The 27,056-nt window shown below is 41.0% G+C and overlaps 1 protein-coding gene across 1 annotated transcript; it reads left to right on the forward strand.

Annotated features, from left to right (window-relative positions):
• Nucleotides 1-24,765: 24,765 nt before the first annotated feature.
• LEAP2 (liver enriched antimicrobial peptide 2) lies at nt 24,766-26,784 on the forward strand. Its single transcript, XM_087955382.1, has 3 exons — nt 24,766-24,924; nt 25,731-25,867; nt 26,457-26,784. The coding sequence occupies exons 1-3, from the start codon at nt 24,865-24,867 to the stop codon at nt 26,491-26,493; spliced, it is 234 nt and encodes a 77-aa protein (XP_087811508.1). The 5' UTR covers nt 24,766-24,864; the 3' UTR covers nt 26,494-26,784.
• The last annotated feature ends 272 nt before the right edge of the window (nt 26,785-27,056 follow it).

A 27,056-nucleotide genomic window follows, 5' to 3' on the forward strand; every position in this document is an offset into this window, starting at 1 on the left:
TTATAGTAGTTTTTGTTTAGTCTTGTGTTAAAGGATTTATGAAAAGTTTTATAACTAGTGTTTAGGCACAGGGTCTTACATTGCTAACTTCTCAATTGCTTAATTTTTATATTTACTTTTAGTGATTGAAGCTGGTTGAGACTATTGTGACTACCAGATATAAATTTCATTTTAAAGCAACCTTTTTTTCTGACTCTGCAAGTTCATGTTGCAAAGTAATGCAGACTTAAGTTTGTTATATTCTCTATACTCCTAGGAAATAACTTTGAGGTTAATGGTTATGTGAAGATACTTCTGCAATAATCAGCAAATTGTACTCTGTTTTGTAGGAATATTAGTAATGATATAAGCATGATCTCTGTGCAGGAGTATCTTCTTTTACAGGTTTGATAATGTGGAAAGAATTTTGCAGCAGACCTAACTGGCTGAAAAAAAAAATCCCTTTTATAATGAGCCTTTATCTGATTTATGACTTTGACTCTGACATTCAGGTTTTAAATGCTTTCAGTTTTGCATTCTGATTTATCAATGGAAATCATCGTTCACTTCAATAGAAATTTAAAATCTGCACTATAGTCAATATTAATATCAATATTACTTTTAAAAGTAGTTGTTCTGTAGATATCTTAAAGCATTTTAATGTTCTATCTTTAACTGAAATGCCATTTAAGTATATAAGCCTGAACGCTTGCTGTAAATAAATGTGAATTGTAATTTGGCCTGGTTTTTATTTTTCCATTAATCCCAATCCTTTATTAAATATATTTTATAGCAATCTTTGGGTAGTCAAATACTTTAATCAGTTTAAAGAAAAAATGTACTGCCTAAATGAAAGTAATTGTTTTTACATTCTTGGAACTAACTAGGTATGTTGAAATATGTAAACTTGATATGAAAAACAACCCTGTTAATAGACAGTACAATCTTACCTAGTCTGCTGCTATCTGAAGTTTGTGATAGATTTTGTAATGGGTCATGTGAAGATATCTCTGTAATGAGCAATACATCTGTGATAGGAGGTAAATGAGGTCTGAGTTGTTAGCATGCAAATAGAAGAATATTGCAGGAAGGGATTAGAAATTGGCATGTTTAAATTTCATCGCCTTGGAAAGTAAGCATGGATTAGAAGAACAGATGGCATTTTCTCCAATGCTACAATGCATTGAGTTTCAAAGCTGACTGTGAGCCCTAAGCTGAAACTTAAAATGTTCAGTGGGATAGTTAGCAACATTTTCAGAACCTTGGGTGGCCTGAATAGTTTAGAAAACAATGAGTTTGATTTGGAGAATGTGCTGAATCAAACCATTTTTCTTTTCAATTGCAGGTGGATTTGTACAGTAAAGCACAATCACACATTTTCTTAGCCTAAAACATGAATTGAGCCCTTCAGCAAGTTGCATTGTCAATGCTGAGCTATGCCTTCAATCATCTGGCTGATTTATTACTGCTGAAGCCAAATATTTCCAAAGTTTTGAGTTACATCTCCCACAATCTCATTAATCATGCTTTAAGAGGCTAATGAGGCTTGACAATGGGTGGTCAGTTATTTAAGACAGTCCTACTATTCCTCCCATAGCTATGGGTGACAATGCCTCTGAATACCATAGTTTAGCTATTCTTTTCATGAATATACTATCAATTTTAAAACCAAAGCACAGTTGGCATTTGTTGTAACAACGAGGCAGTCAAGTTGTTTGATCATGAACAATTGAATCATGATGATCTTTATTGGAGTCTAGTCTTGCATTTATACACATTTTTAGTTATCCTCCATCACTGGTTAACTTTGGTTACTGCTTAACTTTTGTTATTGTTTAGCACAGTAATCCATACAATTAATTATCTCTAGTTAAAGTCTAACGTATGTTTACTTCCTCTCTCTAATCCTCCTTTAGATTAGTGACTTTGTTTGCCTGAGTTGTATTTGCTTGGAAACATTCTTTATCTGAGGTTTGCCATCCAAGATTGGAACATTCCTTGCAATTACAACTCTACATATCCTCGTTTTTTATTTTAAATGGAGGATTCAACGATTTATGAATGTATCGCAATTGTAGAGGATTAAGAGAGGGGGAAGCAGGATGAAACAATGCGAATAAATTTGGAATACATTGAATAAAACAACAGGTTGCAATTAGTACAATAATAATTATAGCATAAAAGAAAAACTGTCTGAGCCAAGACCAATCAGGGAGCCAATTGGTTAGCCACTCAAAAGGTGAGTAATGAGCATGGATATTATTTTGAATGTATGATTGTAAATTGGCAAGCTCATCCTCAATAGTTTTATTCAAAGAATGAAAATGCACAGCATGTCCACGGTGTCCAACTAACATACAGAACCCTCCCTGATGGGCTAAAAGATAGCCTATGGCAAAATGCTGCTGTAAGACATCTTGATTTAACTCTTCTATTTCATGCTGCAAATCACGAATAATAGCAGCGGTAGCATTGATGGATTTTTCAAGTCTGCAGGTAAGACCAAGAATAGATCGTCTGTTTTCTTGAGCAATTATGCCAGGATAAGAGCCTAGAGTAAGGAGTCCTGTAACGGCCCCTGCCAATGCATGGCCAAATGTAGAACCAGAAGACAATTGTGTGTCAATGACTTCATCATTACATGTACACCCCAGAGAGGAACGCCGCTGTCGAGTTGATGGGAGCGTACCTATTTGAACAAGTAGAGTAAAATAACCTATAGTTGCACATTGATAATTCTGAGGATGAACATTAGTAGCATATTTATCAAAAAAGAACCACATATTAGGATCCTTAATCTGCCAACCAGCGCATATCGATCCTGTATTAGATTGATCAGAGGCATTAAAAATAGGAAAATTGTCAGGATACATATCAGGAGCTATATTAATTCCATGCAAAGAAGAATTAAAGGTACCTGACAACCAATAGTAGTCAGAACAATAACTATAATTCCCTAGCTTTTTAAATATATGCTGAGCAGCATCATAATCAGACCAATTATGAAGCCAAGTGTGTTTAGCGTGACAACAGAAACACAGACCCCTTGTAAATTGATTAACTTTCTAGTAACGCCAATGGACAGAATTCAATTGCATAGGGGGTGTAGAAAATAGGCAGGAGTGTGAAATAGATTGTAGTTGTGAGACAATAAATGTAGAAGACATGATCAAGTTAGGGGTAAAAGAAATTTGACCAAATGCCATTGGGGGCTCATAGTATAAAGTAATATTTGTGCCATGGGTCATAAACATGTATTGGGCATGATGAACCCACAAATTAGGGTTAAGATGAACCACAGAAGTGTCCTTTTGAGCAGAAACACCATTAACCATAAACAAGAAAATACAAAGTAAAATGGTAACAGAGTTAGCAGTAATAATAGCAAAAACAGCATTTTCAGGAGTCTGACCTAATGAGGCCTGTTGCAGCTGTTGTTGAGCTTGATATGTAGTAGATTTAACCTGGCCCCAAGTGATGGGTTGCGGGCGCGTCGACCTTGGAAGATGGACTTCCGTGTTCAGATGAAGATTGAAATCCGGAATCGGGTTGTGAAGGCCCTGATGCCATGCCATGATACAGACGAACACAGCGCGCTGGAACCCACACTGCTTGTCGAGTAGAAGGATCTTCCACGGCGGCGTAACCGCGACCCCAGGTGATCAGCGGTGTAGGGCCTTTCCAGGTTGGATCTGGAGCTTGGCGATACTTTACCAAAGGCCTTGCTAAAGATTCAGTAGTTCGAAAATGCAAATTAACAGGTGAGTCTGCAAGAGAATCTAAAAGGGTTAAATAATTCCAAGTATATAATGCTACAGCAATGAGATTTTGAATCTTTTGCAGATGGTAAGGGCCAGACTCAGTTTGTAATTGTTTCTGAAGCAATGCCTTAAAAGTACAATGAGCTCGCTCAACTATAGCTTGACCCTGAGAGTTATAAGGAATTCTGTGCACTAAAGTAATATTCCATTTTTCTTTTTTATAACAAAAACAGGAGTATTCCAAGGACTAGTAGCAGGTTCTATATGACCAGCAGCCAATTGTTCTTGAACCAATTGTTGTAAAGCAGCAAGTTTTTCCCTTGATAATGGCCATTGTTCCACCCAAACCGGCGTAGACAGAGCCATTTAAGAGGAAGAGCCATCATCAAGAATCAAATGGGCATTAAGAAGAGAAAGGATATCACGGCCCCAAATATTAGTATGAATATCTAGAATGTATGGTTGTAGGAAAAAGGACTTACCAGCAGATGTTGTAACATTAATTTCTTGAACACTCTGCCAAGCAGCTGTAGAACCTCCTATTCCCCACAATGAAGAAACTGTCATTTTTGGCCACTGTACTGGCCACTGTAAAGAGGAGATGACAGTAACATCGGCTCCAGTATCCAATAACCCTTGAAATTGTTGTTTATTAAGGAAGAGCGTTAACAAAGGATGAGAGGAGTTCAGCTGATGAAGTAAGCCTACAGATAAAGAAGTTGATCCAAATCCTGTATCCCCACGATTACCTATACCAGGAGATGGATTTTCATATGGAAGAAGAAGCAATTGAGCAACAGAAGAATTACAAGGAAGAACTTGAGGAAGATTCACCCAAATCTGAATCATGAGGATACCAATGTAATCTGAATCTATTACCCCAGGCACAACAAAACAGCCCTTTTTGTGTGCAGAAGAACGAGGCAAAATTAAGCCAACTAATCCCGAAGGAAGAGGACCTTTAAATTGAGATGGAACTATTTTAACTTCCATGGGAAATTTAAACTCAATTTCCTCTTGAGTGATTAAATTGATCCCAGTGCTACCGGCTGTGGCTGGGGAGGAGTGAGAGAGACTGCTGGAGGAGTCAGAGTGATGGGAAAGGCACGCTTTGGATTCTGGGTGGGTGCCACACCCATTGGCAAGTTTTCCGACCGAAACCGACATTGATTGGCCCAATGAAATCCCTTTTTACAAATAGGGCACTTCTTAGAAGGATGATTCTGAGGCATAGAAGGTGTAGAACGACAGTCCTTCTGAAAGTGGCCAGGCTCCTTACACTTAAAACAGTTACCAATTGGTCGCTGTCCTTTCTGAGTAGCAGCTGCTAACATATGCATTTTATAAGTTTGTGATCCAATATCCTGACAGACTCGCAGCATATCTGCCAGAGTGTAATGAGCAGTAGCCTTTAACGGCTATAAAGCTCTTTTACAATCTGCAATAGCTAACTGGCGAAGAAGTTCACCAGCAGCTTCCTGATGATCAAACTGCTGTCTAATTGCTTTGGACAGACACTCAACAAAGTCAGCATAAGGCTCATTGGCATTCTGTCGAATGTTTAAAAAATTTGCTCTAGGTTCTCTAGCTTGGGGTACCTTAAGAAAAGCACGAAAGGCACATTCAGAAACAATAGTTAACGTAGCTGGAGGAAGAACAACTTGAGTAGGAATTGTACCAAATGGTCCAGAACTTAATAGCTGCTCAACTGTATATGCTCCTCCCCCTCCTAAAGCAGCAGCTTGAGCATGTCTCATATATTCACTCTCCCAAACCACATATTGCATGGATGTTAAAATCATGCGAAATATTTGCTTCCAATCTTCAGGGATCATTGTATAACCATTTTTTATTCCTTCTACAAGTCCTCTTGTAAAATTACCACTAATCCCATAGTCTGTAACTGCCTTTTTTAACTCTCTTAAGATCTGATAAGGCAGACCCTCCCATTCTGCTACTTGCAGTCCAAGCTGTGGCCCCTGACCAGGACGATATTGTACTGGACAAACAGACAGTAATTCTGCAAGTTCTGTTCCTGAGACAGAGGCATCCCTTTTACAAGTCTCAACCATTTTCTGAAAAGAAGACTGAACAATAGAGTTAGGAGGCTTTTGCCCTGTATCTGCAGGAGCCGAGGGAATTGAAGACATATATTCAGGTGAAGAAGGGGGACAAATGACAGCATTAGTATAACGTGAAGGTGGGGGTGTTAAAAGAGAAAGTTCATTGTGACCAAATTTTTCAGTTGCATGCCTACATAAATGCCACACATGCAAAACTTCTATTTTTGCTCGAGGTTCAGTATGCAATGTTTTCCCTATACGTTCCCAATCAGTTAATTTTAAAGACCCCTTTTTTGGGTACCATAGGCACTGAGCTGCAATCTCCTGGACCAGCCTTAAGAGATTTCTCTGTGGTACCTCGGTATTATTTTTCTTCAACAAATAGACTAATTCATCTACATGCTTCCTTTGTTCCTCAGAAAGCGAAGACCCCATACTTACAGAAACCAAAAGGTTGAAGAAACCACAAAGGGTTGAAGGTGCACCAAATCCTTGCTGGACAAAGTAAGAGGGTCACTGTTCATGCGCCACTTGTTGTAATGATGAGGCAGTCAAGTTGTTTGATCATGAACAACTGAATCATGATGATCTTTATTGGAGTCTATTCTTGCATGTATACACATTTTTAGTTATCCTCCATCATTGGTTAACTTTGGTTACTGCTTAACTTTCGTTACTGTTTAGCACAGTAATTAATTATCTCTAGTTAAAGTCTAACATATGTTTACTTCCTCTCTCTAATCCTCCTTTAGATTAGTGACTTTGTTTGCCTGAGTTGTATTTGCTTGGAAACATTCTTTATCTGAGGTTTGCTATCCGATATTGGAACATTCCTGCAATTACAACTCTACAGTGCTAATCCTATGGAGAACCTGAGTGGAAAGTGCAAAGGTAGTTCCCTAGATTTGCCACATCATCTCAAAGTTTGTCAGAACCAAGTCGTGAAGAAAAAGGAGAGGCCATAGTGATGGATTTTACTAACTCGTCACTGAAAAGGGTAATGATATTCGTCCCATAAATTGATGCACAATGATGTTGAGATTGTAGTTTATCTGTTGAGATTATTGATATATTTCCACCCAGGGCTGAGAGATGTTGAATTTGCAATTTCTACATAGCAGCAGATTAAGACTATGGCCAAGGGTGATTTCAGCCAGTTTTGATAGTTCTGAAAATTACCAGCCTTTTTTCAGAATGGGAGGTCTTAGCAACTTACATGTTTATTATCTTGTAATTGGGGTACAGCAGTATGTTTTCTTAGGGCTGCCCCGAGGACTATTTAGAAACTACCATTGATGCATATTATATGACCCTGCATACTGGGGGTTGAGAGCCACCTTTAGCAGCAAAACCTTGGTCACAATTACTGATAATAACATATGAATGCTTGAATTTGGGAGAATGGCAGGACCATCTCCTCAGTATGGAATCTATCTGTCCTGTTCAAGTTATCCAGGAGAGAATGTAATGGATCTCCTCCTTGAAAGAAGTCAGAGAGGTGGCAACCTGCTTCTCTGGAGCAGATCCATGCTAAAGACCCGGATGCTATTAATGTTCAAGAAAGCTAAAAGATTTACTGTATATAGATGTTTCAACACACCTTTGAAGTTGAGCATTGCCTGGCATGTTGGTCAGTAATTTCAACTTCGTTTGTTTTGATTATGTTTTCATTATTGCATTTTGTTTGTGACTTCAGATATTTTTTATGTAAATGAGCCATCTTCAGTAGGTGGATTTATATGTAGTAAGGAAGTAAACAACTAAATGTGGATGCAGAAGAAAGAAAATATGTGACCTCAAAAAACGGGATTATGTGGTTGAGAAGAGGAAGTGAAATGACATAAATACCTGTGAGTATAGCCCTGTAGATAGATATAAGAATATTTCTGCTCAGAGAATAAGTCAGTCATGGTTGGAATCATACTTGATTCAATAAAGTACCTTAGTTGTTTGGAGATTCTTCCTTTAAGTCAGATAAGTGAAAACTCATAATTTGAAGTTAGAAACATTTATATGTTAAGTTCCAGAATGGTAAATAGTCAGCAGAAGAAATTTGGAATAGTCCATTATGGCAGCTCAGTTTAGTTTTAGTTAGTAACTGACTTTGCTCTGTTTACTTGAACTTTAATTTATGAGTCTGGGAGAGAGAGATTTCATGGGATCTGTGCTTTTTGCCCCTGTAAGCTAAGATTCCACTGTTTACCTAACAGTTCATTGGTTCCAAAAAAAAGGTCTTCATTTGGCAAAAGAAAAATGGATGTTTGCCTATGAACTTTATTTAGGTAAATATTTATTACTTACTGTTATTTCATCACTCAAATTAACTGCATTATTTCCAAGAAAGTCTCTCTTCAGTGCAGTAATCTTTTGTATACTGTCAGGAAAGTTGATATTAGCTGATGACATTTTTATATTTTAAATTGAAGATTTAAATTCATAAATGCTAAAATTAACTTCAGGACATCAATTAATTTAAGTGTTGGTTGGGCTAAAAAGCTTTCAAGATTTTTTTCTGCCCTTATGATTTTCACTTAATCCGTGGCATGAGTGATTTTTCATATTTTATTTTGAATATTTCATGGAACTTAGCAGGTTGACAAGATTAGTCACATTCTCTCGTTATAACCTGACAATTCACTGTACTTAGATAATGCCTTGTGTGAATATTACAATTATTGAATTTCTTACAATAAAAAGAAACTCTCTCAAAACCTGAATTTTGACACCAGCTAGGACATTCTGAATTGTAGTCCACACGTCTAAAAGTTGTCAAAGTTGGGAACTTTATTCTATAGTTTTTATACTACAATCTTGTATTTCTGCACCAAAAGACATGATATGCAGACAATAATATTTTGCCTTTATTTCTGGATAAATAATATGATTCTCTGTGGAAATAGGTTTCTTGAAACAATTGTCTTGGACTTTTTGATTTTTATTTGTCACAAAATATAGGTGTCCAGATATTTCAAGGACAGTCAAAGTAGTAGTTCTTTATCTTAGATCAAATCATATCCAATATCAATTTTGTAAGTGAAGAATGAGTAGTGCTGAAGCAAAAGAATCTGGCTGAAGTGAGAAAATTAAGGGTACAATGCACTCATGCTAAACACCCAGTTTCTGTATTTTTCTGCTTTCATTCACAGACTCTTATCTATAGCAGTAAGCACCACACATATACAATGGTATATGACATACATAAACAGAGGTTCTAAACATAACTTTTTCATCACAAAGTTCAAAGAACTTTGTCTACTATTGACCTCACCCCTTTCCTAAGAGGCCTGTAGGGGGCGTGCATAAGCGCACCAACGTGCCTACCGTCCCTGTCCTATTGTTTCTCTTATTCTTTTATTTTTCTTATATGTACCCATTTCATGTATTCACAACTATGTATACATTTATACTTATTATCTTGTAAACAATTGGCAAATCAAATAAATAAAATAAATAAATAAATAAATAAGAAGAGGATTCCCTTCAAAGAATAACAATCCATGTTCTAGTATGAAGTACATAAACTTTCATAGGCCAAACTGATAAGGTAGAATGGATAACTGAGATGATTTTAAGTTTCAGTTCTCCAAGCAATTTGTCAATATCTTATATAATCTGAAATGTACACATTAGGGCTGTGCCAACAATTCAAAAGTAGTGCTCTACAAATGATTCCTGACTAAGTGAAATATCTCATCCTAAAGTTACAAAGCACTTCAGCCAAATCATGAGGCTACTTCTTAAGATGTCTCTTTTATTGCTATACCACACTTGCTTTCCAAGACTACATTGGCCCTTATTTTTCTGAAACACATGAGAACATTTTATTGGGCACCCATGGAAATGGACTAAATGAAGTAAACCATCTATGCTCTCTCTCCATGCAGGTTTTAGACAATTCTTGCTCTTGCAAATCCTGTTTGACAAGCCAAATTACTTTTTCTGTGAAAACTATTTTGAAACATGCTAAGATTAGCTTCTTAGAGATTTGGTGAATTGCTTAGAACAAACAGTACTTACATGCAAACAGAAAACATTAAACAAAGCAAGCACAGTGCTGTATTCAGAGAAATTTTGCACTACTCTATGGGCACTTTTTGCTTAGATGAAGTGAAATATTATAGAAGTTTGGGCTTTTTGTGGAGTTGGTAAAAGAAATACTATTTCTTAACATATGAGATTAATTAAAATGTGGGGCTAGTATATTTCATCAATAAGCATTACACTCGAGTTCATGGTTGGGACTATGGGACTTCTGTACTACTTAACCATCCTATAAATGGTTAAGTAGTACAGAAGTCCCATTGTCCCAACCATGAACTCGAGTGTAATACTGTACATAGTTATATTTGTTGTTGTTGTTATTGTTAGTTGTATAGTCAGGCAAATGCTTAGACTGGGTTTGGCATTTTTATCCATCTACCAAATTCTTCCCTAGAGTCTCTTTATAAGGGAAGTCAGCAGCATAAACATTTAATAAAATAAAAAATAAGGAACCTGTGATAGGCAGATATTGTTATTTAATAATATTAAAGATATTGTAGCAGGATGTAAGCTGTTCCTCGTAAAGCTGCCTTTTGTAATTGACTGATGCTGATTTTGTCAATGCCGATGGTGGTGCTCCAGCTATCAAGTGGTTCTCCAGCTACCTTGGAATTGTACCCAAGGTGCCTATTATTATTATTGGTACTATCTTGGCTTTCTTTTGTCACAGTTCTACTTCTATATGCAGGTCTTTCTACTTTGTGATTTTTTTCTAGTCTATCTCATTTATTGTCTGTTTCCAGGTATTGCAACGTCCACTATCCAGACTTTTTTGTCTTTTTTTTAATCAACAATTTAAACAATTGTTGATAAACAATTGCAGATGCTTGTCTGTTTGAATTCTAAAGCCTCAGAACACTTTAGCTTCTTTGTTTTCTATTACATTGTCTATTTTGTACTCCTACCCATTTTTTTGCTTGCAGGCAAGTATATCTACTGCAGATATTCTAATGTGCTGCTGTTGCTACTTTATCATGCTATTATTGTAATCAGTTTGTGTGATCTTCTTGCAGCAGCTAATTAAGCAGTTCACTGTTTCTTCAGTTTGTTCAGAGTATTGCAGTGTAAATTCAGTGCCAGAATAGTAAACATAGGTGGCTGAGGCTTCATTTAACTTCTTTATAAATACATGAAGTAAATTTTACAATACCAGTTGTAGATTTCTCCAACATGGAGCAAACTCAAACAGAAATATTTCACAAGTGTTCTCCACTCCTCTACTCGTTGCAGAATACCTTATGCCAGTGGTCCCCAACCTTTTTTGTACCAGGGACCAGTTTCAAGCACAAACACTTTTTCAAGGACCGGGGGAGGGGGGGGGGGAATCCGAGTTTGGTGGTTTGCTTGCAGACGTTTCATTACCTGACTAGGTAACATCTGATCTTGTTACCTAGTCGGGTAATAAAACGTCTGCCAGCAAACCACCAAGTTCAGGGAGCGCCTCGGCCCTGCCTCCCTCAGCCCCATCCCTCAGGTGTCTCCCTCCTTCCCTCAGGTGTCTGCCTCGTTCCTCTCTCAGTTGCTCTCTCGCTGCTCCACCAGCCCAGGAAGAAACTGCTTCAAAGAAGCCGAGGGGGTGGCTTTTCCTGTCGCCGCAGCTCCTCCGAAGCGCCTGTTTACCCCCATCCCGCCCGCCCGCCCGCGGTTCAATCCACAGTGCTCCGTTCTGCCTGCCTGCCTGCCTTCTTCGTTTCGGAGCAGGTTCGGCTGATAAAAAGAGGCGAATAGTTATTATTCTCACCAGAAACGAAGAAGGCAGGCAGGCAGGCAGAACGGAGCACTGTGGATTGAACCGCGCGTGGGCGGGGTGGGGGTGAACGGGCGCTTCGGAGGAGCTGCGGCGACAGGAAAAGCCACCCCCCCTGGCTTCTTTGAAGCAGTTTCTTCCTGGGCTGGTGGAGCAGCGAGAGAGCGACTGAGAGAGGAATGAGGCGGGAGGAAACCGAAGCCGCTGAGCCAGAGAGCAGGACAGGCTTTGGTTGCTTCCTCCCTCCCCTTCTCTCATTTGTGTCCTTGATCCCCGATCCCAGCAGCATTCACCGAAGGCGAAGAAAGCCGCCATTTTTTTAAAAAAAATTTTCTTTGCGGCCCGGTACAGAGTGCTCCACGGCCCGGTGGTTGAGGACCCCTGCCTTATGCCACCAGACTTGAAATTCTAGACCGAGAAAACCTTGAATTACGCCGTCTTTGGTCTGATCTAAGTATGGTATATAAAATCATATGTTGCAATGACTTACCTGTCAATGAATATTTCAGCTTCAACCATAACAACACAAGAGCACACAATAGATACAAACTCAAGGTTAACCGCATCAAACTTGATTGCAGGAAATACGACTTCAGCAACAGAGTGGTCAATGTCTGGAATACTCTACCTGACTCTGTAGTTTCTTCCCCAAACCCCAAAACTTTAACCTTAGACTGTCTACTATTGACCTCACCCCTTTCCTAAGAGGTCTGTAGGGGGCGTGCATAAGCGCACCAATGTGCCTACCGGCCCTGTCCTATTGTTTCTTTTATTTTTCTTATATGTACCCATTTCATGTATTCATAACTATGTATATACTTATACCTATTCTCTTGTAAGCGATTGACAAATCAAAATAAATAAATAAAAATAAAAAATAAATAAAATAAAGCAGACATGTGACAAGTAACTCAACTTCAGCAGACATGTTACAAGCAAGCTAATGTCTCTTTCACTTTAGAGTTGAGCACAGAACAGAGGTAAACCATGCCCAGATTCTCTCTTTAAGTTTTAGCCCTCAACTCAGCTCTCATTGGCTGACCTTGTTACTAAGCTCTATTCCAGTTCATGAATATACTCTGACACAGTTTCTTTGCAGAGATAGTGTACTGTACTGTCTATTGTTTTTTAAATGTTGGCTTTGTATGCCTTTGTTCTTAAGGCTTTGTCTTGGGCAACCAGAATTAGCCCCTTTCTGGCTCTTAGCTGTTGCCAAGTCTTGTGGCTATCTGTTTTGCCTACTAGCTTTGTTATGTAGTGGTCATGTAATATTATGCCTTGCCATGTCTCTTTTTTATTCTTCATTTCATCTTTCTTATAGGCCAGTTTGGTCTCTTTAGTATTGACTAAGCCTTCATGCTGTTCTAGCTCAGGGGTCTCCAAACTTGGCAACTTTAAGATTTGTGGACTTCAACTCCCAGAATTCCTCACTAGTCATGCTGGCTGGGCGATTCTGGGAGTTGAAGTCCACAAGTCTTAAAGTTGCCAAGTTTGGAGACTTCTGTTCTAGCTTCAGTGCATCGCTACTAACCTTCTTCTTGACTTCAGTGTACTTGATGTTGTCAGCCTGAATAATGCTCAGGTATTTGTAGTGATCTTACTCATCCAGATTCTTGATCTTATTTCCATAGAACATCTTGATGCCTTCAGATTTCACAATTTTTCTCTTATTGATGGTAGGAGTGGCACATTTTTCCAGTACAACTCCATTGCAAATACCTTAACTATACATTCAGACAGTGTTGAGCAGCGATTCCATTTCAGATGGAATTTCCCCATTCAGCTTTAGCTTCTCCTTTTTAAGGAGGTGGGATAGCCTAGTAGATGTATTTGATGTTTGATAGCCATGACTTGACTTGTTTGGTATTCTTGACAAAGGAATCAATGCAAACCATATTAACATCTCCCAGTTTCTCACCATTGACCAGCAACTGTGTCTTCCATTGCGCCATTGATCTTTGCTCAAAACTTCTGATGTTTTTCCTGACTCTTGTTATTTCTACAAACTTGATTATCCAGTCATGTGGCAAATGCATTCAAGTTGGTCTTTCTTCTCTTATAGTTTTCCAAAATCATCTTGTCAATTAGGAACTGATCTTTTGTCTCTGTTCACATAGAAAGAGCTTGTTTTCAACTAGATGCTGTTGGACTGCATCAGTTACCATACCAATTGGCAATTTGATCATATTGTTAGTAATAAAGTAACTGGTCTGTAGTCACCAGGTGTTGCCTCTGTTAAACTGCTTGGCAATGATTGAATGCAGACCAGTCAGATGTTTCAATCAAAAACCATGCAGTTCATCAACTCCTGGTAATGACCAGTTCTTGATTTTCCTTGTCAGCTATATTACAAGTTCTTTCATTTCAGCTTCTTTTTTTTATTCTTATCCCACTCCTTTATTCAAACTGCATTCTTGTTGTGTTACTAGGGGTTGTTCCACAGCTGTCCCCAGAACTGCACTGTTTCTTCTTTCTTAGGTGTTGACTGACTCTGTTCTGTACAAGTCAATTTACATACTCGTAGCCCACGTCGCGATTGGCTAAAGCGCGCGGCGACCGGATTGGTCGAGCGAGCCGCACTGATTGGCCGTTCTGCGAATCCCCGCGATTGGTGGAAACTAATCGCGGGAGATTCAGCGGTGTCATTGGCGGCCGCCGCGGCTTCGGAAATAAAAAGCCGCAGTTTTCCCCTTCAAGCTTAAGCTGTATCCGGAGCCAATAAAGAGCTGAAACTAGTCACTGACTCCGAGCTTCCTTTCCGCGACGGACACGACACTGGCGACGCAGGGTGGGATCCAGAGAATAACCACCGAGCACGTGTCCTGAGGAAGACAAAGACCGACGAGATGGCCAGCATGACCCCACCAGCACCCTTCAACCCCGCTACCGAGGACTGGGAATCGTACACGGATAGATTCCTGATGTTCCTCAAAGTAGCAATTTGAAGGATGCGAACGGGCAGAAGAAAGGGCCGTCTTCCTCACACACTGCGGCCCGCAGTGTTTAAGATGGCCAAAGCCCTCGCGAAGCCCGAGGACGTGAAGGCGATGGACTGGGCCGATCTCGAGCCACTCTTCGAAACCACTACGCCCCCGCTGTGCCCATCCTCATCCGGCGGATGAGTTCTATCGGCGGAACCAGCGGCAGGACGAGAGCATTAGCGACTTCATAGCCGCCTTGCGAGACCTAGGGGATGTGCGAGTTCAGGGACCTGGACGATGTCCTCCGAGACCGCGTGGGTCCTAGGCCTCAGGGATCAGGCACTAAAAAGTCGACTGATGGCAAAAGGCAACATCGACCTCGGGACGCCCTGGCGAAGCTTCCGCAGCTGAAGCCACCCGGAAGTCAGCAGCCAGACTTCGGAGGGCAGACAACGGGGACCGCACTGAAACCCCCGAGACAAGCCGACGAGAAACCACCACACACCACGGGACCTGGACTCCGCCTCCGATACCACGGACGAGGAGGAAGACGCCCACCGACTACAAACAGGACGGGACCGGCGAGATCAACGGGGTCGTAAGTCGGGAACCAGTGCGCCGGTGCGGGGAAATCACCTTCGATCAGAGTGCCGCTTTATCGACGCGATCTGCCGGCATTGCAACAAGAAGGGCCACATCGCCCGAGTCTGCCGACTCAGAAAGACACACAGCCCCCGCCGGCGAAACCAAGCAACCGGGACGAGACGACACCCCCGAGAACCAGAGATCGCCAAGCCGACTATCGCTGGAACCGAGACAACCGAGGACGACGGAGCAGGGAAGGCCGCCAGAGAGAAGAAACCCACCAGACGGTCACCATCGGCATGCCGAAACCACGGATGCCCGGAAGGTCTACGTGGAGGTGAGCATCGAGGGCGAGCCATGCCGGATGGAGGTAGACTCCGGATCCTACCTCTCCATGGTCGCCTGGAAAGAACTCAAGCGACTGGTGCCAAACATCCAGAAAAGAGGACTGGAGAACCAGAAGCTGATCATCAAGGACTATCAGGGGAACCGCATCCCCGTCATTGGGACCGGACAGTTCGAGGTGACTTTCAAAAACCGCACCGCGAAACTTCCCCTGACTATCGTGGACCGGAACCGACCCAGCCTCTTAGGACTCCAATGGTTCGCGCCACTCGGGATCGAGGTCACGGGAATAAACCACACCACAGAGGCCGACTGGGAGCAGCAGCTGGCGAGGATTTCCAAGAAGTATTCGACGGCACCCTAGGCAAGTACAAAGGGCCCCCTATCTCTTTCAGCCTAGACCCAAATGTCGCCCCATACGCCTAAAACCCAGACGGGTGCCTTTTGCACTGGAAGAAAATAGACGAGCAGATTGACAAGCTCGTCAAACAGGGGGTTTTGCAGCCAATCGACCACGCCCGGTGGGAGACCCCTATAGTCACCCCAGTCAAGCCAGATGGGTCAGTAAGGATCTGCGGGACTATAAGGCCACCCTCAATTGCGCCCTGCAACAAAGCGCCTACCCCGTCCCAGTAGTGCAACACCTATTACACTCGCTGGGGGCAAAGTCTTCTGCGAAGCTCGACCTGGCGCAAGCCTATCAGCAACTGCCGGTCGATGAAGAAACCGCCGAGGCGCAAACAATAGTCACCCACCGGGAGCGTTGTTGTAACCGACTCCAGTTTGGAGTCAGCGTAGCCCCAGGAATTTTCCAGAGCCTCATGGAGAGACTGCTGCGAGGAATCAAGGGGTGGTTCCCTATTTTGACGATGTATTAGTGTCGGCAGCCAACCAGGAGGAGCTAGAGGGTCGCCTAAGGGAGGTACTAGAAAAATTCAAAGGGGCCGGGCTAAAGGTGAAGAAAGAGAAATGCCAGCTATGCACAGAGCAAGTCGAGTTCCTGGGGTACCTCCTAGACCGACATGGCATCCACCCAACCGGAAGCAAGGTCAAAGCCATAAAGGAAGCCCCCACACCCAAGAACAAAACAGAGCTGCAGGCATTTCTGGGACTGCTAAATTTTTACAATGTGTTCTTGCCCCAAAAGGCGACCGCGGCGGAGCCTTTGCATAGGCTCCTGGACAGGACGGCCAAATGGACCTGGGGAAACGGGAGGACACCGCATTCAAGAATACCAAAGACCTGCTCACCTCGGATGCCGTTCTCATTCAGTATAATGAGACCCTACCCATCGCCGTCACATGCGACGCCTCACCATTTGGCGTCGGCGCCGTCCTCAGCCATACACTCCCAGACGGAAAAGAAGCACCCATCGCTTTCTTTTCAAGAACACTCAGCAAACCCGAAAGAAACTACAGCCAATTAGATAAGGAGGCACTGGCCATCGCCGCAGCAGTAAAGAAGTTCCACGAGTACCTCTACGGCCGCCGATTCACCCTCATCACGGACCACAAGCCGCTGCTGGGCATCCTGGCGGGAACAAGGCCACCCCGAACATCCTATCCCCCAGGATGACAAGGTGGTCTGAGTTCCTCGCCGCCTACGACTACCGGCTCACACACAGACCCGGTAAGACGATCTCCCATGCAGACGCGTTGAGCCACTCGCCGCTTCCCGACCTAGACGACGATCCAGCTCCCACGACGACCACCCTCAGCATAGAGACATTGCCGGACCTACCCATAACCGCGTCAGACATTGCCCGAGAGACTAATAAAGACAAGCGCCTGGCGCGGGTATTACATTGGGTAGAAAAGGGATGGCCAGAGAAAGACAACGATGAAGCATTCAGGACATTCCAAACCGGCAAACAGAACTGTCACTACAGAAAGGTTGTTTGCTATGGGGGGACAGGGTGGTCATACCGGAAAAACTGCAAGGGAAGGTATTAAAATTATTACACGAAGGGCACCCGGGATTGTGAGGACTAAAGCTTTGGCCAGAAGCTATGCTTGGTGGCCAGGTATGGACAAGGAGATCGAGGCCTGGGTAGCCAAGTGCTCGCGCTGCCAAGAAACCAGACCAAATCCCCGCAGCACCAATATTAGAATGGGAAACGCCCAGGGGACCATGGTCGAGACTCCATATAGATTTTGCCGGGCCCACAAAAGGGAACACATTCCTCATCACGGTGGATGCTTACTCCAACTGGCTGGAGGTAAGCAACATGAAGACCACCACAACAGATGCGGTAACCAAGGTCTTAAACAAACTTTTCGCAACCCACGGTCTCCCGGATGTCATCGTGTCAGACAACGGACCCCAGTTCACCTCGCTGGAATTCGAAAGATTCCTAGCGAACGAGGCATACGACACGCACTGACAGCGACGGCGCATCCGGCGCCAATGGTAGGCAGAACGGATGGTTCAATTTACAAAAAGAACCCTCCAAAAGATCGAACACGGGACATACAAGAAAAAATAAATAAAATGCTCCTAATACAACATATCACCCCAAACACAACGACAAACAAAAGCCCGGCAGAATTACTAATGGGGAGAAAACTAAGGTCACCACTCGACAGACTACACCCCACATACAACCCGGAAAAACCCCCGGACTCATCTAGCAAGCACCGGGTTTTTGCACCAGGCGACGCAGTCTATGCAAAAAACCTTACCGGAGACCCACTATGGGTACCGCAACTATAACCCAACTGACAGGACCCCACTCCTACCGGCTACAGACAACCGACGGACAAACATGGAAACGCCACATCGATCAAATAAGATCAAGAACAAAAACACAACCGACACGCAACCAAACACAGACGACCCGATAACACAAACCAAGAGGGGAGGGAAGATACAGGGGATCAAATAGGAAATAACCAGCAATACTCACCAGTCAACAGCCAGCCCAAGTCTCACCAGGAAGGAACAGCCAGGCCAGCTCAACCAGCCCGGAAAGACCAGGCAGGAGCGAGCGAAGTCGCAGCTCGACCAACCCGGGTAGACCGGGAGGGAGCTGCAACAAGAGGCCCAGCGACACCTTCCAGGGGTTCCATCGACAGGGCCAAGAGAAACAGAAGTCCCGACCGAACCGGCCGGGAGCCAAACAACAACTAAGCTGCGCAAGTCAAGTAGACAAGTACGAAGCCCCGCCTACCTACGGGACTACGTTACGTAGGACCGAACCAAGAGGGAGGGGTGTTCTGTACAAGTCAATTTACATACTCGTAGCCCGCGTCGCGATTGGCTAAAGCGCGCGGCGACCGGATTGGTCGAGCGAGCCGCACTGATTGGCCGTTCAGCGAATCCCCGCGATTGGTGGAAACTAATCGCGGGAGATTCAAGCGGTGTCATTGCACGCCGCCGCGGCTCGGAAATAAAAGCCGCAGTTTTCCCCTTCAAGCTTAAGCTGTATCCGGAGCCAATAAAGAGCTGAAACTAGTCACTGACTCCGAGCTTCCTTTCCGCGACGGACACGACAGACTCATTATTGTCTCTCTATTGAAAGATTGCTAGAAATGTTTCTGGTTCATCTTGAACTAGAGATTTTGCCTATAGTGTACAATTTGAATTTTGTATCTACTAATTTTCTTGTCCATGGTTGTTGTTTGCTGCTTTAATATTTCCACTGCTTGCTTGATCTTCCTTGTTTCTACCGTGTTTCTCATATAATAAGGCCGGGTCTTATTTTTTTTTGAGCCCCGAAAAAATGGCTAGGCCGTCTTTTCGGGGGTGACTTAATTCCCCCCCCTTGCATCTTTAGGTGGGCGGGTGGCGACGGCTTGGATGTTGACCTCAGCATTGGTGGGGCACTTCATATTGGAGTCAACGCAGGCAGCACCATATCCGGGTGTGCAACAAAAGTACTTCCTAACGGCAAGCCCCCCCTCACCATTTCCCCCCCATTTCACATGTTTTAATATAGGCCTTAATTTGGAGGGAGGGGCTTAATTTCATTTCATGCCTATAAAACATGCTGGGACTTCCTATTGGGGGAGGCCGTATTGTTGGAGAAACAGGGTAGATTATATTTTTGATCAGTATTCTTTACTTTTATTTTTATTTAATATTAAATGTTTATCCTGCCTTGATTACTTTATTTATAAATAACTCAAGACAGTGAACACAGTTAATAATCCTTCCTCCTATTTTTCTCACAACCAGAGCCGTTGGGTTGGCCTGAGAGAGAGGGTACCTGTCCTAAGTCACTCAGCTTTCCTTCATGCCTCAGGTGGGACTAGAAATCACAGTCTCCTGGTTTCTAGCCCAGCACCTTAACCACTAGACCAAATTGGATCTCCTTGGCTTCTTTTTTTTTTCATTTGTTCTAGCTTGTTTGCATCTGAACTTAGCATGCTGATCTTATTTTCCAATCTGATCTTCCATTTTGTTTATTTTTTGTTTATTTGTCAAGCATGCATTTGATAATATATATAAGTATAAACATGATTATTAATACATGAAATAGATATGAATAAAAGAAGGGATGGTGGGCACATTGGTGCGCTTATGCACGCCCCTAACAGACCTCTTAGGAATGAGGTGAGGTCAATAGTAGACAGTCTGAGGTTAAAGTGTTTGGGGTTAGTGGAAGAAACCACAGAGTCAGGTAGAGTATTCCAGGCATTGACCACTCTGTTGCTGAACTTGATTTCCTGCAATCAAGTTTTGTGTGGTTTACCCTGAGTTTGTATCTATTATATGCTCGTATATTGTTGAGGTTGAAGCTGAAGTAGTTATTGACGGGTAGGACAGTGTAATGGATACTTTTATGTACTACGCTTGGGTCAGACCAAAGGTGGCATAGTTCTAAGTTATCTAAGCCTAAAATTTCAAGTCTGGAGGCATAGGGTAGTCTGTTGCGAGTTGAGGAATGGAGGACTCTTCTCGTGAAATATTTCTGGACTCTCTCAATTATATTAATGTCTGATATGCCCTGCAGTTTCCAGACAGTTGAGCTGTATTCAAGAATTGGTCTAACACTGCCGGGGCCGGCGGGGGGGCGCGGGGGGGGGGCGGGGGGGGGGGTGGTTTTTTGGGTAGGGATTTTTTTTTGGTTGGGGGGTTGGTTTGGGTTGTTTTGTGGGGTTTGGGGGGGGGGGGGGTGGGGGTTTGGGGGGGTTGGGTTGGTGGGTTTTTTGTTGGGGAACAGCCCCCCCCTTTTTTTTTTTTTTTATTATTTTTTTTTAAAAAAGATGGGGGGGCCAGCCACCCAGGGGGGGGGGGGTTTTTTGGTTGGCGCGGGGCCGCGGGGGGGGGGGGGGGGGGCCCCCGGTCCCAACAAATGTTTTGTATGCTCTAGTTAGTAGTTTAAAACTTTTTTGATTTTTTATCCAGGATTTCAAATTATTACTACAGCTGTGCTGTACATTAGTTTGTTTCTTATAGCGAGCTGGTGCTAATGTTCAATATTACAGTATTGGCATCTTTTAACATGTGCTAGCTGGGGGGTTTTGTAACAGGCTTCAATGCAAGCAACATTTTTGTGCTGTTTAAGATAATCAGTTTCTGTTCCTCTTGTTTTTAGTTAGAGGACTTTGTTCTTTCTGGGGAAAAAGCAGAGGAGAGGATGGCTGGTTTGGAAATGAGAATGGTTCAATAGCTATGCTAGTTTCTTCTACTACTGACTCTATCTGTTTTGTCTCTACTATCTGAACTATTTTGGCATAGATTCCATTTCTTTGTCCTGGGTAGACCTTTGCAATTCTTCTCATTCTACTTCTGTGAATGCTTTATTTTGTATTATTGATAGCCTCTGTTCTGTTACTTCTGATTCAGGAAATTGTTCTTTCCAGAACTGGTGCATTCTTTTCAGATATTCTTATTGGACTTGATTTGTAATAACAAATCATTACTCCTTTGCTTTCAGTCATTGTATATTTGTAATGGGAAAGTAACTTTACTTCCAATGATTCTGGCCCTGGTTACTCAAGAACAATAGTTATTTCGGTCTATAAAATTTATTATTTCACACAACATTGTGTAATCATAGCTGCCAGTTTTTTATTTGGTGAGAGATTAAGTGTTGTCCAAGATTGTTTAGTATTATATCCAGTATGCCAAGAACACTGGGACCACTATAGCTGGTTTATGCCTTATTTTTTCCATTTCCATTTTCAAATCTTAATATTTTATTACCTTCAATTCTTTCTCTTCTCTTCTACTATCACCTGGTATTGTCATATCAATTATCTACACTTTTTAACCACAATTAAATTTGGTGTGATTTTATCATTTTGTATTCAGAAATTCAACAATATTTTAACCTGCTGATTTTTTACTATCTTTTCAACTATCTGTTCCCACCAATTTTTCCTTATCAGCACATGATAATTTTTGCAGATCTTCCAGTGAATCATTTTGGCACCTGTGTTATGTTATTTATAATCAGCTGTGTGATCTTCTTGCAAAACTGAGTATATGATCTATTGCTGCTTCTGCTTTTTTGCATAATCTGTACTATGAATTATTTGATGATTTTTTTTAGTTCTGGCCTTGGCTGCATTAGTTCCAATAGCTTGCATTTGAGCAACCAAAACCAAGCCTTCGGTTTCTTTTTTCAATGTTCCTATTGTAAGCAATTGCCAGTTTTACTTGATACATTTTCCCTTGATCTTTTATAGAAATTGGCCACGTAATGCCTTGCCAGCATTATTTTTATTCCTTGTTTTTAATTTATATCATTTTGATATTCATGTTTTGTCTCCTGTACATTCAGTAAGTTCCAGTTTTTAACTTGCCTCAATGTTTGATTTTGAAGATCCTTTACATCAGTGAATGCTTGCTTTTCTTCAACAATTATTTGAGTTGAAGTAAACCTCTGCCTCCATTTCTACGGGCCAGGTATAATCTGTTAATATTACTGCAGGGATAATGCATAGTGACAGTCATGAATTTTCAATCCAAACTGTCCAGTTCAGCTTGTGTCCAGTTAATTCCATCTGTGTATGTTATCCCCAGGTATTGATGGCTTTGATGATGTTCCCATCGTTAAAATTATTAAAGAATTTAAAGAATTATTAAATGGTTCATCTTATAGTCAGCCAGATATTCAGACTGAATTTTATTTATTTATTTAATTCATATTGCCGCCTATTCGCCCATGGCGACTCAAGGTGGCTTACAGAATATAAAATCACATTTAAAACAATAAAACTAATTAAAAGAATCAAATAACTTAATATAGTATAACAAAATCATCCCCTACCCCAGCAACAGCAGATCACATGAGCCGTTTTAATGGGCTCCATCCTGCTCTGGGTTCCCCAGGCCCGCTGGCAGAACGAGGTCTTCAGCACCTTCCGGAAGAGTGGGGGGCATTCTAATCTCTAGGGCAGGGGTGTCCAACCTTGGCAACTTTAAGACTTGTGGACTTCAACTCCCAGAATTCCTCAGCCAGCAAAGCTGGCTGAGGAATTCTGGGAGTTGAAGTCCACAAGTCTTAAAGTTGCCAAGGTTGGACACCCCTGCTCTAGGGGAATGATGTTCCAGAGAGAGGGAGCAATCACGGAGAAGGCCCTTCTTCTGGGTCTCACCAGCATTCCCTGCCTCCCCACTCTGATGAGTTGGGTATATGTGACCAGCAAGAGACGGTCTCTCAGATAACATTGGTGTTTTTATCTATCTATCCAGGCCTTCCTAAGGATCCTGGATAGGCAGATGTTGATGTGTGATAGTGTTAGAGATATCATCGCAGAATGTGAGCTGTTCTGAGTGAAGCTGCCTATTGCAATTGACTGATGGTGAATTTGTTAAAAAAAAAAAAAGTTATTAAATTATTATTATTTAAATGTAATACATGCCACCCAGTAGTTCTGGATGTTTTTTTTTATTTGCAGTAGTCATGCAATTGCAACAGTGGTGGGATTCAATTTTTTTTACTACCTGTTCTGTGGATGTGGCTTTGTGGGCATGGCTTTGTGGGAATGGCAGGGGAAGGATACTGTAAAATCTCCATTCCCACCCCACTCCAGAAGAATACTGCAAAATCCCATTCCCTCCCCCCCACCTGCTTTCCAGCTCCGTTCTCCTGTGCAGGGCAACAAAAGAAGACCCAGCCCACCAGCTGGGACTTGGGAGGCAGAGAATAGATGGGGGTGATGCCAGTCAGAAATGGTATTTGCTGGTTCTTCGAACTATTCAAAATTTCCACTACCGGTTCTCCAGAACTGGTCAGAACCTGCTGAATATCACCTCTGAATTGCAATTTACATGCATAGAACTACTTATTCACCTACCAATGCCTTGCAGCATGTGCCAGTATATTTTGTGAATTTCTTTCAGATGTGTTATAACTACTCTGAGAATCTTGGATACTGTGATTCTTGCACACATATAGGGGCCATTGGGTTTAGAGTTTTTTTTAAAAAGTATTTATCTCTAAAAATAGCATTTTACACTTAAAAAAATTATTTTGGAAAGTCTTATATATAATATAGCACACAGAGGGGCTTGGCAAAAATCTGGACATACCGTTGTACAATAATTTCTGCTTCTGCAAATTAATGTTTGTCCAAGTCATAATTGTTAATGTTCCTATTGATGTTGGATTGGGAAAATTTAAGCTAAATGCACATGGAAGCACAAAACTAGTATTGACCTTGCCATAATCTCCTGTGAATATGTTTTTGCACAGGTACAATAGGATATTGTGTTGCCTGAACGTATTAAAGAGGAAAATAAATGTAATATAAATAGACAAACTTTAAATGGTTTCAGAAGTTCTAGATGTCAGGGAATTGATAAAGTTTAATCTGTGGCTGAGATGCTAAAGCTTTCCTAGATACTCCCAGTAAATTAACGATTGAGGCAAATTCTGAACTGAAACACCATTATCTGCTGCAGAAAAGTTTAAAAATGTATTATTGCCACACACTCAGAAGAATTAAGGGTTGATCTGTTTCATTCAGCAAACTCTTTTAGAGAAATCAATCTTAGAATTTACCAATTCCAGTTTGATGATAATCAAGAAGCATCACTGAGTTTTTTTTAATCTGCAGGGTTGTTTTCTAGTTATGCCACTTATTTCCTATGTAATTAAGCCTAAGATACAATGAGAAAACAGCATCCGTTTTATTTTGTGTGCTTTGACCATTGACCCACTTGCAAGAACACAATAAAATACCAAGTAAATTCTAGGTTTTAAAAAGGAATAGCTGGCATGTTTTATATACCGATCAAGGTACAAGTACTTGAAAAATAAATATATTTAGCTTATAGGACAGACCTTGGACTATCACTTTAGTAGACATTAACTTATTAAATCTTTGTGTCTCTAAAGTGATCTTTGTCCCTTGAATAAGCTGGCAGGGTGATGCAATGGGAACTTGCATCTATAAAAGGTGAAAAAGGATGTTCAGGTGTATTCATTCCCTTTTGCGAAAAAAAATTGATGGGCCAAAAATCCAAAGATGATTCAGACTTTGAAAGTTTTGGCAATCTTCTCCATTTGTTCAGCCCTACTATTTCAGGTAAGGACATAATTGGCATTTGAATTTCAAAATGGTAAGGCAAATGTATTTCAATAAAAATTTCATGCCTATGTCTATTATCAGAAGGGATTCAATATCTGATTATCAAGAATACAGGAATGACCTATTACTGTTTCAGTATTGGACTTCCTCAATGGAATGAATCACATCAGTTGCCAATGGCTTCTGGTTACCCAGTAAGTTCAGGAAGATGGACTACTCCAGGTCTCTTCTCTTAATGTCGTCTTCAGAGACCATGGGGGCAAACCTTCTCAGTTATGGTTTCCATTTTTTGGAATGGCATTCTTCTCAAGATTTCCACCACTTTGGTTTATTTGAGAAGCCACAAAGCCTGGCTTTTCTGGGAAAGACATTGATGATGACATCTTATGCTCCAGGGAAATTTACTGTGATGGGTAGCTGTGTGCCTATGTATGTATGTATGTATCTGTGTGTATATTTATCTATTTGTTTAACTTATTGGATTTTGTTTAACTTGTTTAACTTATTGGTTTTTGCTTGTTCTTTTTGTACAAAGCCCAGTGTTTCAAAATTGGACTAATCTGCAAATACTGCCAATAAATTAGTGTAGAAAATTGGTAATATTACGATGCAAGTTATATGAATTTCTGTGGGATGGGCAAGTTTCGAAATTATCATTGACTTAATTAATTTTTGTACAGAAAGAGTAAGCGGTTATACATTTCATGCAGAAATGATAGGATCTGAGAAAAGTCTGAAGAGAATTCTAAGAGCTGAATGTTCAAACAGATTTCACTTATAGCCAGATTATAATTATGTTTCAGATACACTGTGCTTCACTGCATTCAGAAAATGCTCAGCTTCTTAGGCCAAAAAGAACGACACCTTTCTGGAGAGGATTTTCAAGACCAGTTGGAGCACCATGCAGGGATAACAGTGAATGCTTTACAAGAGAGTGCAGGTAATTTCCTTCTCATGTCTGAAAATGAAAAGTGTTTCATGCTAACCTGAAAGTGTTTTTACCGTTTGGATAACTGCAATTATCAGGTCATTTTGACTAGGAGGAAGATAAAATAAATTAACATTTCCCAAAGTCTATAAAGTAGCAGAAGCAAAAAAATCAGTACAAAAGAAATTACAAATCTAGACTTCATTTACAAAATATTTTCTATTTAATGTTAAAACTGAAAACATTAAACAGTAATTTTTTAATATAGTACAGTACAGATTGAAACTAAAAACATTTTGGAAAATGTAATGCAGGCAATTCTAGGACAATCTAACATGAAAACTGATTTAACTTTATTGATACATTTCTTATTCCTTGCAATTGTACATCATTACCATCAAGAACAAAAATCTCCCATTTGGATGTGCAACTCTAAAAAAAGAGCTAAATAAGTACTGGTGGCACTATTGCTTTCCTGAAACAAAGTAATGCAGTTTGCTTCAATATTACAGAAACTATTGTTAAAATACTTTCTTACACATCGATTAATCTTAATGTGCCTAAAATAGTAATCAGACTGATTCTTTGTTTTATTTTGCAGGAACAAACTATGCTCTTTAAGAATATTGCAAGAGTAATTATGTCTTAAGAACAAGCTGTTACCTTGGATTATGCTCCCCTTTATTTATTGTCACCTTTCCTAATATATATATATATAGATATATATTTAAAGCTTTTCAATTGGTGCTTCAATTGTATGGACAAATGAAAGAATTTCAACTTGGCAGACATATATACTAATTTAGTTTATATTTTTCATCTTGTTTCAAGATGCGCTTTTATTCCAAGCTATGGTAGCTTCAACTGATTTTATCTTTTATTTGTATTTTTTTCTGTGCAAAAAAATAAATAAATACCTGTAAGAGCAACTACAGTTTGTTATTTGTCTTGCATACCATTCAAAAGAGAAAGACACATAACAATTAAGACACACTGAAATTATTCTGAGAAGAGATGGACTTTTCCAACAGATGATTCTTCTGAGCAAAAGTGATAATATTTTGACTCTATCTAACCATTAATAGTGCTAGACAGTTTCAAGAGTTTCCAGTCTTAATGAAGCACTTAAAGAACATTAAATTATTAACAACAGGCATTTAAATACCACCAATTCCAATACTCTTCCAAGTTTTTTTCCCTT

Source organism: Notechis scutatus, chromosome 2 (assembly GCF_049901735.1).
Source record: "Notechis scutatus isolate UNSWTSFEM ecotype Mainland chromosome 2, rNotScu1.2, whole genome shotgun sequence".
Classification (NCBI taxonomy): domain Eukaryota; kingdom Metazoa; phylum Chordata; class Lepidosauria; order Squamata; family Elapidae; genus Notechis; species Notechis scutatus.